An 18,631-nucleotide genomic window follows, 5' to 3' on the forward strand; every position below is an offset into this window, starting at 1 on the left:
TGAGTTTGCATCAGCGGGTGGTCGAGAGGGGTGTGAACAGGCGGGCAGAGAGAGTGTCAGATGTTGTGACAGATGGGAGCTCAGGTTTTTGGAGAGAAATGAGAAGGCAGCAGCAACAGAAGGAGACTTGTCTTTCTCAGCAACCTTTTTCCCTCTCACCCCTGCTCCACTGTTTTCCCTTCTTCTGCATCTCGCTGTCCTGCATTCCAGTTTCCTCTCCCGCTCTCATTCCTTCTCCCTCTGACGGGGCGGTAATCTGCTTGCTTCCCCTCGATTGCTCCCTCATTTGGAGAGGCCTCTAATTATCGAGGGGCCCGCAGAGCAACCTTAAACATACACACAGAAACAGTCGGGCGCGAGGCTCATTGCTGCTCCGCCATTTGTGTATAAACAACTTTCTTATGTCTGTTAAGTATTAAGCATGAACACCAGGCTTCAATTAGTTTTAGTTTACGTGTGAATTGTTGGTTTTTTTAGCTGCACGGCAGTCAAAAAAAAGACTTTTGTTTTGGTCAGCAAATCCCTTCATTACCCGCTGTGCTCTGTTCCTACTGAAGAAACTTGTCCTTTTAAGGCAGGTCATGCATACTGATGTCTCGCAGCTTGTGTCAGTGTACTGGCTTCCTGCGCCTTTTAGAAAAGACTGTAAAGTCCTTTTACTTGTTTGTAAAGTCTAACCTTTCATAGATCTGCAACTTCCAGCTACGGGTGAGAGATATTTTGCTTCCTGTCTTTTATTTCCAGTTAACTGGAAACCATTATTGAGGCCTGGTTCTAGGGAAAAAAAAAGCCACACAGGTAGTTGAATGTTGATTTTATCCAAAAATGGCTACTGATCCATTTTAATTGTCCTGAAAACTCCCTGAAAGCCTTCCGTCGATCCAAAATGCTGCCGTGAGAGTACTGACAGGGACTAGAAAGAGAGAACATATTTCTCACTATTGGCTTCTCTTCAGTCCAGAATCAAATTCAAAACCCTGCTCCTCACATACAAGGTCTTGAATAATCAGGCCCCATCTTATCTTCATTACCTTATAGTACCATATTATCCCATTAGAGCACTTCGCTCTCAGACCGCAGGCTTACTTTTTGTTCCTAGAGGATTTAAAAGTAGAATGGGAGGCAGAGCCTTCAGCCTTTTGGCCCCTTTTATGTGGAACCAGCTTCTAGTTTGAACTTAAAAGATGTCTCTACTTTTAAGGTTAGGCTTAAAACTTTCCTTTTTGCTAAAGCATATAGTTGGAGCTGGATCAGGAGGTCCTTAATCCTCCCTTAGTTATGCTGCAATACGTTATGCTGGGGGATTCCCATGATGCTCATGATGTATGACTCACTATGTGTTCATACACCTCTCTGCATGTAATTATTAGTTCTTATTAATCTCTGGCTCTCTTCCACAGCATGTCCTTTTCTTCTCTTCCTCCCCTCACCCCATCCAGTCGCAAGATAGGTGCCCCTCTCTGATCCTGGATCTGCCGGAGGTTTCTTCCTGTTAAAAGGGACTTTTCCTTCCTACTCTTGCCAAGTGCTGATTGTTGAGGTTTTCTCTCTATTAATGTGGAGTGTTTACCTTAAAATATAAAGTGCTTCGAGAAGACTGTTGGTGTGATTTGGTGCTATATAAATAAAGTTGAACCAAATTAAATTGAATCTGGATTTACGTCAGGGTGAGACTCTCTGCCTGTTTACTCTCCATAACTAGTCATCAGAAGTGTAGTTAAACTGCAACAGATACTTTCATGTAGCTGGTTGTGATGGTTGATGGAGAAACTGTCTCAAGGCCGAAAGAATTCACAGTAACTTAATAAATTACCGCACACACCCAGCATATGTCAATCTGTAGGACACATGTGTGAGTCTATGTAACTCCACCCTTTTAAAACGGTGGGCCTTTTACCTTCTAACCATCAGACTGTGAACAAACAGAAACCTCTAAGTTAAAAACACTCTGGTTAAGCCTTCAATTAACTGATTTTCACTGATTATAAAGGGATATTTCACAATCACTTGAATGTTTATTGTGTTACATTTGATGCTGTATTTTTACCTTTAAATGGAGGGCAATGGAAATACCACCATGGTGGGTGTGTAATTCTGTGAATAGGATTGATCTTTAATTGTATTTATAAGAAGCAAAACGATAATTAAATTGATGGGGTTTGTTAGTGTTATCGGCGCATCAGCAGCTGGAGGAGTATTGAAACGTCTGGTGTTGTGTAGTGCAAAACACAAAATAATGAGGCTGAAGGGACCCAAACAAACACTGTGATGCTGGGTGGACGGGGAGAGAACGACGCAGCCAGCTCTTAAATGCTCTGCGGAGACTGAACAGGTGCGCCCATTAGCGCTAATTAACCCCGCCCACTCTGAAAACTGCACAACAACACAGACGAGACGGAAGGAAATGTGACCAGAGGGCTGCCACATTACATAATTACTGTTATTAACACCATGTTACAACACCTGTAGCCTTGGCCCCTCCCATTTAAAACAAGCCAAAATAAATTCATGCAGGTAAAAAATGGATGGATGCTCCACAGGTTTTTAGTTAACCGTATCTCTGATGCCTTAAACCTCCATTCTTTCTACTGGCCAGCGGGGGGCGACTTCTGGTTGCAAAAATACTTCCATTAGAAGTCTAAGGAAAGACTGCCCTTGACCAACTTGATCTGTGATCTGAGTTACTTTATTTATATTTAGTTATTTGAAGCAGGGCTGCGATACATTTTCCATATATTTATTATCACAGTGGTTCATATAAAAATGACCAGAGTTTCAAATACTGAGGTGTAAGTGCAAGTAATCCCTGTAAGCCCAAAGCTCAGGCTCTAAACACTGATTAAAGAGACAGTGGAGGAACTGAAGGGCTCCAGCTTATTTTACGTGATTACTTTTTCTATCTTTGAATTGTGCAAAGCTGCTCTGTAGGTGTCCAAGAATGCAAATATGGGGGGTGCAAATAGGCACAGTAATTTATCCATTCAGCTATCCATCCACCCATGCATCAAAATGTTGTGGTTGCACAATATGATGTGAAATGCAAAGCTGGAACAGCTATATTTCAGTAGGTGACAACAGTTTGGTTAATGTTTTGATTTTTAGTGCACGGTTTATAACAGTTTTCCATAATAATAAGAAATCGATCCAGAATAAGATACATAGAAAGCATTAGTTGGATCTCAAACAGGTGCTTTATTTTTTGCAGTTTCACAAATTATTCATACAATAATTAGGAAATCTTGAATATAATATCTATCATAGTACTATTATATATTTCTGCTTTACACAGAGGGCTTTTTAAACCACTGAACCCACATAGGAAATAAAAGCTGTCCATACATTACAGCTTCAGTCCAGTCTTACAATGAAAGGTGCAATCGTACAGTCATCTGGTTTCTAGTGTCTCTGTGTGCGAGGTCCACTGCTCTGGATTGCATCCATGATGGACTGGACCATTTCAGATGTGGAGCCCTTACCTCCCAGATCAGCAGTGTGCAGCTGGAACACAAAGGAGATAACATATTTAGAGTAATGTCGAAATACAAAGCAGGACATAACAATAAAAGTTGAATACCACCAACAAATTGCATGTAGCATTGGTCAAATCGTACCTGGGAATCGGTGATTGTAGAGAGGATGGCTTTGCGGATCATGCTGGCGTAGCCGTGGAGCTTAAGGTGATCCAGCAGGAGGCAGGAGGCCAGCAGCATGGCCGTGGGGTTTGCCGTGTTCTTGTTAGCGATGCTCTTCCCAGTATTCCTGGTGCCCTGTACAGAGAAGAGCACATTTAGAAAAGTGATACATCCATTTATACGTCCTTACAAAAATGAGATGTTACATCAGGGGAGGCTTGAGTGAGTGTACACTCATATGTGCGTATAGAGCTTGATTGGAAAAACAACAATTATGGTTTCGTTAAAAATTAAAGTGCTTAGATTACACAATAGGGAAAAATTCAAAAGAGGGAAGTTAACGCTGCACGTTCACATGAAAGAGGTGAAATAGAAAAGAAGGAAAGAACCAGACGACCAGAAGCAGGACTGGGATTCAGCTGCCGAGGGTGAGGTGAGGAGCACTCAGACCACCCAGCCATGGACATGTGTTCATTAGGAGATGATGAACATCATACACACCCACAAAAAAACTTGTCTGAAAACCGGACCAGTTCAGTGATTCCAGTTAGTGGAGGCGAGGCTAGCAGACAAATCACTGACGATACAGGAAGCTTAGCCAGTCAAAGTGGCCACACACACCCAACTCCAACTTCTTCTTTTAGCTGGTGAGTTATAAATATTGATAGAGACCAAAACCTTTGTTGTACGAGGCTGTTAACATGATTATTGATGCTTTAACGGTGGGATTTTAACAGGGCAGTCCACAAAGATGACTCGCTTTTGGAGAGAGCCTCAAGTGGACCCTAGAAAAACTGCAGCTAACCCCAGAGAGAAAAACAAAGAACCCACAAGACATGTAGAGATCTCATTAACCCTGTCTCACCGTCTCAAACACAGCGTAGTTTTCTCCGTAGTTGGCTCCAGGCACCAGGCCGGGTCCACCCACCAGGCCGGCACACACGTTGCTCACAACGTTGCCATAAAGGTTAGGCATGACCATCACATCAAACTGCTGAGGCCTGGAAACCAGCTAAAACACACACAGAAAAGCTCATTTTAGGACATGTTTACAAGCTGGAGAAGCCAGCACACACACGTTTTTTTGAATACAGAAGGAGGTTTCAATGACTAACCGCCTTCTGTTGTGACTCTCAAGAGTCTTGGCTTGAAAACACTCACATTTTCTGATTAAATACCCCAGTAAGAATGTGAGGGACATGCTGACACAGACACCACACAATGAAATGGTCTCACATGGACATGCCTGCATGGTTGTGTTATCCACAATCATGCTGTTGAAGGTGATTTCAGGGTAACCACTGGCCACCTCTTTACACCACTCCAGGAAGAGGCCGTCGCCCAACTTCCTGCTCCGAGAAACAGACGAAAAATGAGTGGAACACATTTAAGAAACGAGATAAAACACAGGAACAGAAACGGACATGATGTTAGCTTTGTGGATGGCGGTGACTCGTCTGCGTCCTTTCTCTCGAGCTGTCCTGAAGGCGTAGTCGGCGATGCGTAAAGATTTGGTCCTGGTGATGATCTTCAGACATTCGACGACGCCTGGTACACTCTGCAGAGGTGCAGTGGAGATAAAACAGAGACTGATTAGTTAGAGATGCACTCAAAGAGATGGGATCCACACACACAGAGACACACCTCATGCTCCAGGCTGCTGTACTCGCCCTCCGTGTTTTCCCTGATTGTTATGATGTCGATGTTTCTGTGGTGCGTCCTCACTCCTGGCAGGGACTGGCTGTGCATCACACTGGCGTACAGATCCAGAGTGGTACTGCAGCGAGGAAGATGAGCACAAACAGAGAGCTCAAATTCTGTGACTTTACATCAGCAAAAAATCCGAGCTGAAAACCAAAGAGTTGTCGACTCACCGGAGGAGGCTATTTCGGGACTTATGGGAAGGTGGCAGGTTGTGGTTGGTCTCAATATTTCCTAAATAAACAAACATATTTATGTTTAAAAGAGAAAAAAAATGAACTGTTGCAATCCAAAATTAAAAAATCCATCTTTCCAACAGATTTTTTCTGCACTAGTTAAGTTTTCTACTAATTTCCTTGCATACGTTTTTCCTGTGTAAAGTTCAGTTTGTTTCTCTTATTATTGGTTCTTTATTTGTGGATATGACATGTTTGCACACCTGTTACCTTTGGTGTCTGCCTCACTGACTGTCTACTCCTGTATGACCTCAGCCTGGATAGTAAAATACTTCAGCTTTGAGCTTCTTATTTCTTCCTCTCATGTCCTGTGATTGGATTCTCCTCCTCCTCTGTGCTCTCTACATCATTAGGCACAACACTGACTATGTGATTTTCTCAACATGCACATCCAAATATTTCATTTCAGAGTTTCCGTTTATTTATTTTTATTATGAATTGTAAACATAAATAAAATGTTTACATGTATACGAAAAAGGAATCAATAAAGCTTCCTAAGAACATTAAAAATCTCTTGTACCAGTCACACCTCACTGTTGGGCCACTTAAAAATTTACATTCAAATACTTACCATGAAAAAAGTATAAAGACTAATCAGAGGTAATTCACATGTTGATCTTCATTTGTCTGCCTCTTTTGATCTGAAATTCATCTTGTACTTGTTGGGAAGTGATTATAAGTAGAGCACAAGAATCAAACTGAGTAAAATAAATCGGAACAGAAGAGGAAAAAGAAGTTCAATTGTGTTTATTGTATATGATTGGTTCAGTGTTATCGCCTCTGGGAATGATTTATGTCCGTTTGTCTCACTTACATCTCTAAAAATGATTTAGTCATGAAAGTTGCTTCTTTTGTGTTTTTTTTTCTTTTTTAGGAACATGATGTTTACTGTTTATGAGACACAAAAAATAAAAAACTTTACAATTTTTGTGTTTCTTTTGCATATTACCTGCCTTATAACTTCATTTAAGGTATATTTTCCACAGTTACCTTTCAGTGCAACTCCATTGCGTCTGATAGCCATTATGGCGTTATTGATATCATCTTCTGAGGTCTTAGTCGAGTCCACATTGACGACTTCGAAGTCTACAGGCACACAGCAGAATCTGATAGTGAACACAGGCAAAGAGAGCACTTATGAATGAGAGAGCTGAACCATTTAGTGGCCTAATATTAGCACTGCATCTGTGTGTGTGTGTGTAGTCAACATTATGGAGTGTGTCTCAGGGCATCCCACGGGAAATTCTGAGCATCAGCAACTTAAATCCTGGCATTCTGTTGAATGTTAATGCACCAGTATGTGCCCTTTCTGCATCAGTTTATGTTTTTAGCAAGAGCCAAAAGGAACTAATCAGTCACCCATTTGTTTTTAACCGCTTATCCAACTTAAGCTTCTTCTTTTTCTAAAACTGCTCCCTCTGGACTGGGGAGAGTGGCTGCTCCGAGCAGGACCTCACAATCTTACTGAGAAGTGAAAGAAAGAGGGAGCGTGAGGACGACCGGATTTGTGTGGCATCATCAGAGTTTCCTCTGTGTGCTGGCTGGAGTCAACCTTAGAGATATAGTGAGGAAGTCAGACATCCAGATGAAGCTCAGAGTTGAGTTGCTGGTATTACTCGTCAAAAGGAGCTAGTTGACATGGTTCAATTGTCTGAGCTCCTCTCTTTGAAGACACAGAATCAACCAGAGATGTTATACATCTCATCTGACATGGGAATGCATGGATGGATGGATGTAGGCTTGAGCGTATCCCAGTTGACATGAGGTGCAAATCTAATCCTCTAAACTCTACTGAAGTCTTAAATTCATTGCTTATACATTTCTGTGTTTTAAAAAATACTTTAAAAGCTGTTACTATGAACAGCTTTCTGTCTAAAATGTGCACACACTGTGAGAAGGAAACATTAGCCGAGGATGGTTCAAGAAGTCAGGGTAACCTTTATTTATCCAGACATCCTTTACAATGGCAGCCAGGCAAAAAGCCTCTGGACGAAATTTATGAAGTGCTAAAAATTGTAAAAAGTTTTGAATTTTCAACACGCTGGTGGTGAATGTTTCAGTGAAATTCTGCAGAGAGTAATCGTGAGTGCATGAGGGAATTCTCACCGGAATAGCTCACACACGTGTTTGGCCAGCTCCGGTCCGATGCCATCTCCAGGAATAAGAGTCACGGTGTGTCTGCCTCCGTAACGAGCAGGTGGAGCCTGTAATGCACAAACACACACATTTTAGATACAACCCTAAACAAACTACAGAGACCTGTCACTCTTTTAGCTGTTACACTAAATCTTATAAGCACTTATAAGCATCCATACTCACTATGGTCTTGGGTGGGTGGGTGGAGGGAGGAAGGATTCAGAGCAAACAGGGGAGAGAAAATAGGACAAAGGAGAGGCTGAGACCACATTTTCTTGGAGAATCGACTCTAAATGTGAATCATGGTGAGAGGTGGGGAGTCAGAAGGTCTCCTAAAGACCGAGCTTACAGAAATTATAGAAGCTATAAAATAAATCCTCATATATAACACAACTTACAGTGTAAGTTGACTTGTGAGTCTGATGACAGGCTGCCACAACAAAACCCTAAAGATGCAGAGAAAAAACAGAGGTTACACGCAGACAAGTCCTCTTAAAATGACCAAATTACCTTCATAATAAATAGTATTCTAATTTTAAAATGTTCTAAAAAAAAAAAAAAAACCAAAAAACTATATCTACATATATATAGTTTTTGACTTTTATAAAAATTATTTATTTCATTTTATTTATTTGTTTTTAGCTATAAAACCAGGTCACAGACACGTTGGAGGCTGGCTGCCTCTACTCCTAGCAGCTTCACTGTTACGCTGTTATTTAGATAAAGACGGCTGATCTGGACGTGTTTGATGGACCTGTTCTGGAACCCGGCCCATATGTTTGACACTACTCATCCACATGCAGATGAAACAAAAGAAACATTTCTGTTGTTTGGATATTTTTAGGAGGGTTGGTGGAAGTATTACAAGTGCAATAAAGTAATAATTAGTCGATGTTTTCTATGTTGTGATGCTAGTATTACCACACAGGAGTGAAAACAAACGTAATTATGGGTCTCGACAGGCTGTTTGAATCATAAATAAATAAAAACATGCATTTCCACCGTGACCTGCAGACTTTAATGAACATGTAAGCATAGCAGAGTCGACGAGCGTGGAAAACTGAGGTTTTTCTTTGAGCTCAAATACAATAAAAAACAAAACAGGAAATGCCTTCCGGATTGGCAGCTTAAACATAAGAGCGAGCCTGATGAGGCTTGTTGCGTTTGTTTTGTGCAGACTGGCATGTCTACACAACAGCGAGGCGCATATTTGTGTAGTTATACCTTCTCGAAACTTCTTAAAACTGCGTCTGAGTAACAACACAAGCAAAACACGGACTCGTGGACAACAGACAGCTTTTCCGCCGGAGAAGTGAACCTGTCTGTCTTTACTCGGCGCAGAGGTGTAGTCTCTGAATAATGCATGACTTTGCAGGGAAGAGTGTAGGCTTACAGATGGCAGCAGGAAACATCCTCAAACTGCAGAATTACGTAAAACGCTGACGCGAACCGGACGCTGACCCGTGGTGCTGAACGGACAGCGGCAGCTAACTAACCACCTGCTGCACCATCCAAAACGCGGTGTGTTCAACAGGTAACCGCACCGGGCGGCTCCTACCTGCGGTGACCGGGGGCTGAAGAGCGGTTTCAGGGTACCGGACAGAGCGCGCATAGAGCGGGTCGTCATGTCTACTCTTCCCTCTGAAGACAGGAAGACACGGGGACGAGCTGCGCGATCACGTTAATCTGTCTGTAATGGGCGTAGGTTTTATTTGAGCCCTACAGCCAGGGGCGGTTCCAGGAGTTTTAAATGGGGTGCCACGGGGATTACAAGAATCAGGGTGTGGAGGGCGGAGGCTCATGGGAAATAAAAAAACAAAACAAACAACCTCAGAAATGAGAATTAAAAACCAACCAAAAGCACCTGAAACATATCGAAAATTTGTTGTAACAATTTAACGTGAAGTCCTCCTCAGTAACGCTGGAAATAATATGATCACCGGTTGCTACGGAAACGCGCGTATAACTTCTTGGTATTAAAATCAGCAGTAAATAAAGTGTAGCACCAAAAACATGCCAGTGACTGCTTTGATTTACACAGTCGCCTTTAGTTTGTTATTTTTTCTGCAAACACTCGCTAACTACTCCAATGGTAGTAAAATGTGAATAGATGGGCCTTTAATGTTCGCCTTTGAAGTAAAAGCTGTGCCTCGGAGCCGCCAACATGTTTCAAAAGGTGTAACACTGAGTTCAAAGGGGAATGGTCCCTGTTTCTGGTTTCTATCACACTTTTCACAATTTCAAGTGCGTAGCTGCAATGTTAGGAGAAAAATCACTTCCATGCAAATTACATGCAACAAGGTTTTTCCTTGGCAACAGGTGGATCTCTAAGGAAAAATATGGCCTACTGATTGATCTCTAGCCAACATGACTGGGGCTTTGGTAAATTCAAATTCAAATTCAAATTTTATTTGTCACGTACACAGTCATACACAGTACGATGTGTAGTGAAATGCTTGGACAACTGCTCGTGACCTAAAGAAAACAAAAAAGGAAAAGGCTATGAATAAGATAGGAAATAAATATGAAAAATTAAAAAGGGTAAATTTAACTAGGAAGGAATAAAATATAAATTAAGGTTAAAAATGAAATAACTGTACAACACAAATTAGAATGAAGGGTAAATTTAACTGGGAAAGAATAAGATAAAATATATAAATTAAAGTTGAAAATAAAATAACTGTACAACAAAATACACAATATAGAACTATATAAGAATGTATGAAGAAATATAAATAAATATATACACAATAACAGCAGCTGTACAAGTATTAACTGGAAATGAAGAATATAATGTCCAGTGTTGTGCAATCCACATTATGTCTTGTGCAGTGCAAATATGCTTAAAGTGATTTAAGTGATGAAGTGAAAACAATGTCCAGAATGTCCAGTGTGTGTAAGAACTGTATGTGTGGGTCAGTACTGTGTGGTGGTGTGATTGAGAGACCGTATCGCCTGCGGGAAGAAGCTCCTCCTCAGTCTCTCTGTGTTGGTCTTCAGGGTGCGGAATCGCTTTCCTGACCTCAACAGAGAGAACAGTCTGTTGTTGGGATGGCTGAGGTCCTTCACGATCTTCCTGGCCTTGGTAGTCATTCTCCCAGCAACCTTCCAACCAGTCAGGGAATAATCATTTTTCTTTCATAAATGGTGGTTGCCAGATGACCAGAGCAGTCTCTAAGCTTGACCAGGGCCTTATTCACACAATCCTCCATCCAGCAGTCACATGTTTGCAAAACTTCAGTAGTCTGGATACAATACTAAACATGCTTAATGTTACTGAATGGTAGAAGTAAATAACAGTGTCTCAAATATCCTTTTTCACAGAATTACTGTGGCTCAATGTACAGAGTCTAAAGTGAAATAAACCATTAATGTGAGAGAGCAGGTGAGTCTCTGCTGGGCAGACGTTAGCAATGTTAGGCTTTCAGAATTTCTCATTTAATACATCCCTCCTGAGTCACCACAGGCTCAGTTACTCTTCTAGTCATATCCAGAAATCAGCTTGAAAACCTTGCACAGTCTTCCCACAGGTGGAGTCCAGAGCTATTCTGATTTCCCCTCAGACCACGCCACCTGGTTTCATTTCATTCTTCATTTCCTCTTTCTTTTCATATAACTTGTATAAAGACTTATTAAGATGATTTTTTTAATACAGTACGTTGATTTTTCTCAACAGCACATTTGATATATGCTGCCACAAGGAGGCGACAAACTCAAAGACTTTCGGCACAGGTGGGACAGCGCCATTCTACCTGTTACACTGCTTAAGTAACTGATTCATTTTAAACTACCACCAATTTATATCTATTTTGTAGTTGACCACTTTATACTACTTTGATTCCTTGAATAAAATGCTTAAAAAATCTCAACACGATAGAGATTGGTGCGTCAATATCAGAAATATAAAACACCAGCTATATTTCGATACATTTTGCTTGCTTTTATGCTTTTATTTTAAAGAAAAAATAACGGTCTGCACGTTGAACTGTCAAATAATCACGTATTTACTGGGTTCACTTGGAGAACTGCTGCTCTCCAGCTTTTTTATCCTCGTACAAACCGTCGCTGGCAGTTGTAGTTTTTTCTCGTTGCCGACGCTCGTGTTCTGGACGGACGCTATGCCATAGTCAGACTACTGTTCCCGTCGCTCCCCGCGCTCTGCCGCGCCTCCTTCCTCGCCTCCCTCCGCCTTCCCTCCCACTCCACTGGGCCGCGAGGAAGTCGCAAGATGGCTGACGTCGCTTGGAAGTAACGTTCCCCTCTGCAACATGAAGCCGTGAGCGTGGAAGAAAGCGAGGGAGGCACCATCGGGCTTTTATTTTTATTTTCTTTTAGTTACTTTTCTTTTCTTTCGTCAAACATCCATCTCATTCCGCGTCGTGTCCGCCCCGGACTTGTCTTCGGGAGTTGACGCGTCAAATCACGCCGGGGACCCTGCCAGCAGCAGCTAGCAGCTTAGCCACAGTTAGCAAATATTAGTGCAGCCAGGCACGCTGCTCATTAGTTTGTGTTAAATTAATATTCTGACACCTGTTATCCTGCACGCTGGTGTAGCACACGTGCTGAAATTTCCCAGAGCCAGTGGCGAATAAATGTGAACATTTTCATCTGTCAGGTTTAAAAAAAAAAACGGTTTTCAAGCTGCTCGGTTCACCATCATGTCCGCGAACTGGCCATCCAGCCTGTGGGTTTGCTAACTAAAAAAAGCGCAGTATTGCATCTGTTTCATGTGCACAAAACAGCGGGATTTTTTTTTATTTTGCAGACATTTCTCGGTCCACCATCTCGCTGCATTTTTGTTACTCGCTACCGACTGCATTTTGGAAGCTGGTCTTGTTAAAGCCAAATTATGGGAGCAGGAAACGTGTTAAACTTTTTCTGGTAGGTAGGTAGCTACACTGGCCTTTTCTGGCATCTCACCAAAAATCCACAGGGATGGACACTAAACTGAGCACCCTCGACCAAAACTAAAGTAAAGAAATAAAACAAACAAATTGGCATTTCGATAACTACCAGAAACAGTCGTGCGGCGGTGCATGGTGACTCGTTTTGCTAGGCAGCGTGACAGCCAAGTTGGTTTGCTGGGTTACCTAAACTACAGTTTTGTCACTACATCGGAGACCAGTTAGCTTTGCCCCGGAGTGCACAGCTAGCTGCAAGTCTCGCCCCACAACACGTTACAAACACGGCGTACAGAACGTATTCAGAGCCCGCTCCCGGTCAGACGCACCGGCTCAATAACACCGTCATGGGAGTGCAGGGCTTTCAGGAGTATTTAGAGAAGCGGTGTCCCGGGGCCACGGTCCCCGTGGACCTCCTCAAGCTTGCCCGGACCGCGGCCCGCCAGCCCCCTCACCATCATCACCCACACCACCACCCACATCACCCCGGGCCCATGCCTCCCCCGCCCCCGCCTGCCAGGATCCTAATCGACGCTGATTCCGGCCTGCAGCGCCTGTACGGCGGCTACCAGACGGACTGGGTGTGCGGAGGCGAGTGGAACGCCATGCTGGGATACCTGGCCGCCCTGTCGCAGGCCTGCTTGTACCAGGGTGGCCTGGAGCTGGTCGTGGTTTTCAACGGCACCCTGGGGAAGGAGCGCTGGCCCGAGTGGGCGCGGCGAGCTCAGAGCCAGCGACAGACGGCGCAGCTGATAGTCAACCACGTCGGCAGCAAGGCCACCCCGCCTCCCCGGGCATGGTTCCTGCCCCCGGCCTGCCTCAGCCACTGTGTCCGCCTCGCCATGTTCCGCTTCCGAGTGCGGGTAAGCAGATCAATCATGGCTGTGTGAAAGTTGTTTTATTGTGGTCGTGTCATACGGCGTGCCGCTCATTTTACACTTGTTAGGTGCAGCAGGCCCATTTAGCTGTTTGCATCATTCACAACCGTTTTAACGCCTTCCCTGGTTTGTGGCAAGTGCAAGAAGCAGCTCTAACCACAGAAACGAGTGAACACCTGAGTCTTATTATTATGCTTATTTTTTCGTTGTTTTTTTTTTCCCGTTGTTTTGTTTTTTTTTTTTTTGCACAAATGCAATCACTTTCTGTTAAAGCAGTGTTTTTTGGACTAGCTCTTTCCACCCAGCAAAGCCAGATGTCAGTTTCTAGCTGTTGCATGTGGCTGCTGCTCTTTGCTTTGTGGGGTTACAGCCTCCAATGCTTCAGACACGCCTGTTCTTTTGGCCACTGGTAGTCCCAAAATCCTGAGCATAGGTTTTTTTTTTTCCAACCCACTAGATCTGGAGCGCCAGACACTTATTCTAGTGCACTCTTTGTGATTTTTTTTTTCCCCCCCTCCCATCTTTTCTGCATCATTTTATGCTGCATATATCTGGGATGTAGTGTATAGTCTCACTCATGCATTCTGTATTGCTTTCATGATTTCATTTCTGGTCTCTTTTGTGCTTGTGGACCAAACATGAGAATCAGAGTGTGTAATACTTGATAATTCTGTCTGAAAGTGAGCTAGTGAGCTACTTCTGTGATTTTTTTTTTTTTTGATTTTTTTTTTTGGAGGGGGGGGGTGATATAGCCTGCTTTTGCATTACACTTGTCCAAAAATATATTTATAAGTCCCTGAATTTTAATGTAGGATTTCTGCCTATTTAAGAAAAGAAATTCTACACTTTCCATATACACCAGTGATGATATTTATGAAAATTTGCACAGGCTTTTTCTACCCGGTTGAGCTACATATTTGCTTCTAGCTGTTGTGTGTAGCTGCTCTTCTTTGCACTCACATGCGTTTGGAATCTGCTGGGACCGTCCTCACCTTCCGCATCTGCTCCAGTTGTTCCTTGAGCCCCTAGTACTTGTCAATCATGGATGCAGGCTTAAGCACAGGGCATTTAGTTGCACTTATTCATGGTGAATTTTTAGGCCAATTTTCACCTTTCACTTTATGCTATTAATATCTGGGGTATAATTCAGCAAATCTCTTGGGGAATTCTGCATTACTTTCAAATAATTATTCTCATTTATTTTCCCTTCCCATAGATGTGATTCAGTTCTTGTCAGTCCTTTTTTGTTTTTCCTCGTGTTTAAACATGAAAGTCAGTGTAAACGGCTGATAATTCTGCCTGATAACAGGCTACTTTATTGTCTTTTGTTTGAAGAAGTCACCTGCTCAGAGGTGCCTAAAATACCTGTCCAAAAAGGGATTTCTAAATGCCTGGATTTTAATAGCTTAGATGTGTTTCAGCAAGATTTCTGTAGATTTGATATGTCTCACACAACTGTCATGATTTTAAAGAATTTAGCAATTGGTATCTCTAGCTGGTCCTTGCAGCTGGTGCCCCGTGTTTGTAACGGTCTGGAAGGAGGTGAAGTCTGTCCAAGATAAATTCAGATATAGTGATAAATGCTTGGTCTAAAAGAATTTGTCATTCCAAAGTGGAGATTGGAAACATGTACTTTAAGGCATGACCTGTCTAGCCTATATATTACATAACATGAACTCGGTGAACTTTTTTATACATTGTTGAGCAGCTGCTGAGTTGGGAGCACTATTTATAGTTCCCAGGTGACTTACAGTGGTATACTTTGAATTAATTTGTATATTTGAGTTAGTTGGTGTTTCAGAATAGGGCTGTTTGATATAACGATATATAAATCGGATGACGATATAAAAACGTCTATCTTTAATTTTACGCTATTGTTTGTTTCGTGGTGTCGCAAAATAAACTGTTTGAGGCAATATTTTGTCATCGTTTTGATGGTCACTGTAGTGGCTATATTAATTTCTTAAAGTTCTCTTTCTCATATTTAATATAACCACACTACAGACGGACAAGCGCCTGTTTTTATGCGTTGTGGTTAGCAACAACGACGGTAACACCATCGCGTGTCCGCTTGTTTATGTTCCACATAAGCCTTTCACAATAAAGCTCAAGACCCTGTTGAGACTTTTCAAAATAAACTGAATCACGTGAAAGAGCAGATTATTTACAGATGAGAAGTAAAAAAGAGCCTCCAGGTGCTAAAAAATAAACCTTAGACTCAAATGTTAGAACAGGCTTTTCCCCGCAGCACGCCGTGTAATAAATACTCACAAAGAAAACGGCGGCCGTTACAACTTATGTCTAAAAATGTATAGTTTCATGCAGGAAACGCTTCCCGCAAGTCGAGCTGCCCGAGATTCACAGAATTTACAGAAAATGTTACATTTTTGTGATTTATATCGTCGTCAGACGATAGAATTATTATATCGGGATATGAGATTTTGGTCATATTGCACAGCCCTATACAGAATACTAGAAATAAAATATTTTTGTGCATCTGACCTTTTGAAACATCAGTAATGTGCTTTATAAATGCACTGAACCACTCTGCTGTTATCATACAGTAATGTGAAATATATAATGCATCCTAGAGAGCCATAAATGTGCCTCTAGCAGTCCCCTCTTGTCAGCTTTATGTAGCCTGCTGTCATGTTTGGCCTTTGATCTACATTCCCATAGCTAGTATAACAAAAACACAGTGCCATATTGTTTCCTGAGAGGATACTTGTTAGAATAGAAAAATCCCACCTACATTACAACACAACACACTCTGATGCTTCATGTGCTCGTACAGCATCGTTACTCACAGTTCCCATGTGTGCACGCTTGTTTTGCCCTACCTGTATTCTGAGAAACTGTGTTGCTTCTGCAGCTCCAAGTATTTCACCTCTGCTTGCATTGCACCTTCACTTTAGTTACTGTTGTTCTTATCTGTGCAGCTTTGGGTCTCTGCTTACTTCTATGTGTACTGGATGCCAGTTTAGTGTTTTTGGAGTTGCTACACATGCCTTTTTCTGGTCATTAAACTCTGGTATTAATTCTAGATATACAGACTTAAAGCTGAAACTAATTGTTTACTTTTAGCACTGGACTGTGTGGCTAAAAATTCACATCACAATATTTTTTAAGATTCTAGCTGTTTTATTGTATATTATGCCATTATTGATGTATAATTTCTATTTAAGTGGGCATTCATTCTTCTGTCAGAAACAAATTGGTAAATGGTAAATGGCCTGCATTTGTATAGCGCTTTACTTAGTCCCTAAGGACCCCAAAGCGCTTTACGCTACATCCAGTCATCCACCCATTCACACACACATTCACACACTGGTGATGGCAAGCTACATTGTAGCCACAGCCACCCTGGGGCGCACTGACAGTGTCCGGCGACACTGGAGCCACCGGGCCCTCTGACCACCACCAGTAGGCAACGGGTGAAGTGTCTTGCGTGTCTTGCCCAAGGACACAACGACCGAGACTGTCCGAGCCGGGGCTCGAACCTTCCGATTACAAGGCGAACTCCCAACTCTTGAGCCACGATCGTTTAACGTTTTAACATTGTTATAAACGTTAACTTAAATAAAACAAAGACCATACAACCAAAACAATTAATAACCTACTCTTAGTCTTAATAAAATTAAATAAATTTGAATATTTGTAATAGTCAGGTATTTACTGAGGATGTCCCTGGCAACTAATTTATTGAATGTTTAAATATGCAGGGGGAAAAAATAAGACTGACTAATCCCCCCCCCAAAAACACTCAAAATATTTGGGACTAAATACAGCCTATTGCCATGGCTATAATAACATCTGACAACCAACTGCTACACATCAATGTGTAACCAACTAGTTTCTAATGCTGACTAGTGAGGGTGGCAACGTTTAAATATCTGGCCAACTAGTTATGCACGTCTCTAGTGTTTACTGCATGTTGTGGCTTGATTATTGAAATTTTAATTAACATTTTACTTTGGATTTAGCCACAGGCCTTTATAAATATGTCACTCATTTTGTCTTGGGTTGCAGACCTTTTATTCATAGCATCGTGCATTCATCCTCTCCTTTGAAGCACAAACGCAATCATCATTTTGTTCAGCTCGATTTGAGTGGGCTTAAAGAGTGTCCTTGGTTTACAAGCTATCTCAAAACAGTAAAAGTCATAAAAGGATCCAACAAACGAAGGTGGAAGGATCATCACAGTTAGCGCAGCCTTTTTCTCAGAATCGCTGGGCTTTATAGTCAAATATATTTGCATCTGCATGCTCCACCACTTTCACGTTTTTAACCTACTGATTTGTGCGTTGAATTAGGTATACAGTATATGTAGTTGATGGGGGGAAAAAAAAGACTTAAAGATTTTTTTTTAAGTTCAGTAAACTAATGTTGAGTAAACTGCGTTATCTAATTGAGCTTACAGCATTTTTTTTAACACGGTAGTTGTCACCCTAAAGTTTTTTTTATACATCAATCAGTGGTTTTCTTTGCTCCCATTGGTAGTCACTTCAATTATCCACCTCAAAATTTTGAATTTTCACTTCGTACACGCCCACTCTCCCTGTCGCTAACTGTTGTTGCTACCAGTCGCTGAATGTCATTGTTATATCGCTGCTAGGCTTTTAAAGTCTGCTTCACTGTTAGTTGATTTAAAAGCATCATCGTGTTGTAGTGGTTCTAGCACTGTTGAATAGTAACTAATTAGTATTTCCCAATGATAATAAATGTCTTGCATCGTTTTGACATTGTTCATTCTTCAGTTTTATTTAAGATCTTAAAATGGATTGATTCTTAATGTTTGCTTGGTTTTAGTGATACAGAGAGATGAAATAGTTTAAACTAGAGATGGCACGATACCACTTTTTTATGTCCGATACCGATACCGATATCATAAATTTGGATATCTGCCGATACCGATATGAATCCGATATAGTGTTTTTTAATCAACAAAACTGTTTTTTAAAATATCTTGCTGCATTTTGTAGAAGTTCATACTCAAGTTTAAAACAACAACTACACTAAAGCTATTCTGTTATACCTGTATACAAAAAAAATATTTCATAGTTCAGCAATACTGATCAATCTAATAAACTTAGACCTACACCATCCTCCCTATTCTGGTATTTTAAAGAGTACTTAGCGTAAATATT

General features: G+C 41.6%; 2 protein-coding genes across 3 annotated transcripts in view; one reads left to right on the top strand and one right to left on the bottom strand.

Annotated features, from left to right (window-relative positions):
• Positions 1–3,172: 3,172 nt before the first annotated feature.
• On the bottom strand, positions 3,173–9,382 carry LOC101487578 (isocitrate dehydrogenase [NAD] subunit gamma, mitochondrial). Of its 2 annotated transcripts, XM_076878456.1 has the most exons (12): positions 9,264–9,323; positions 8,104–8,151; positions 7,889–7,994; positions 7,676–7,773; positions 6,560–6,675; positions 5,507–5,567; positions 5,277–5,409; positions 5,057–5,190; positions 4,879–4,981; positions 4,498–4,644; positions 3,612–3,767; positions 3,173–3,498 (listed from the first exon to the last, which is right to left on the bottom strand). In XM_076878456.1, the coding sequence occupies exons 5-12, from the start codon at positions 6,591–6,593 to the stop codon at positions 3,397–3,399; spliced, it is 870 nt and encodes a 289-aa protein (XP_076734571.1). In that variant the 5' UTR covers positions 6,594–6,675; positions 7,676–7,773; positions 7,889–7,994; positions 8,104–8,151; positions 9,264–9,323; the 3' UTR covers positions 3,173–3,396. The 2 variants fall into 2 exon arrangements, with proteins under 2 accessions (XP_076734571.1, XP_004560298.2); XM_004560241.4 differs by lacking the exon at positions 7,889–7,994 and having other exon boundaries at positions 9,264–9,382.
• Positions 9,383–11,886: 2,504 nt separating this feature from the next.
• fam120c (family with sequence similarity 120 member C) overlaps positions 11,887–18,631 on the top strand; it is a 42,564-nt gene continuing 35,819 nt past the window's right edge. The window contains exon 1 of the mRNA XM_004560239.6: positions 11,887–13,469. Coding sequence (XP_004560296.3) covers positions 12,954–13,469 — 516 coding nt within the window. The 5' untranslated portion in view covers positions 11,887–12,953. The remainder of the gene's footprint in view (positions 13,470–18,631) is intronic.

Source organism: Maylandia zebra, linkage group LG20, assembly GCF_041146795.1.
Source record: "Maylandia zebra isolate NMK-2024a linkage group LG20, Mzebra_GT3a, whole genome shotgun sequence".
Classification (NCBI taxonomy): Eukaryota; Metazoa; Chordata; class Actinopteri; order Cichliformes; family Cichlidae; genus Maylandia; species Maylandia zebra.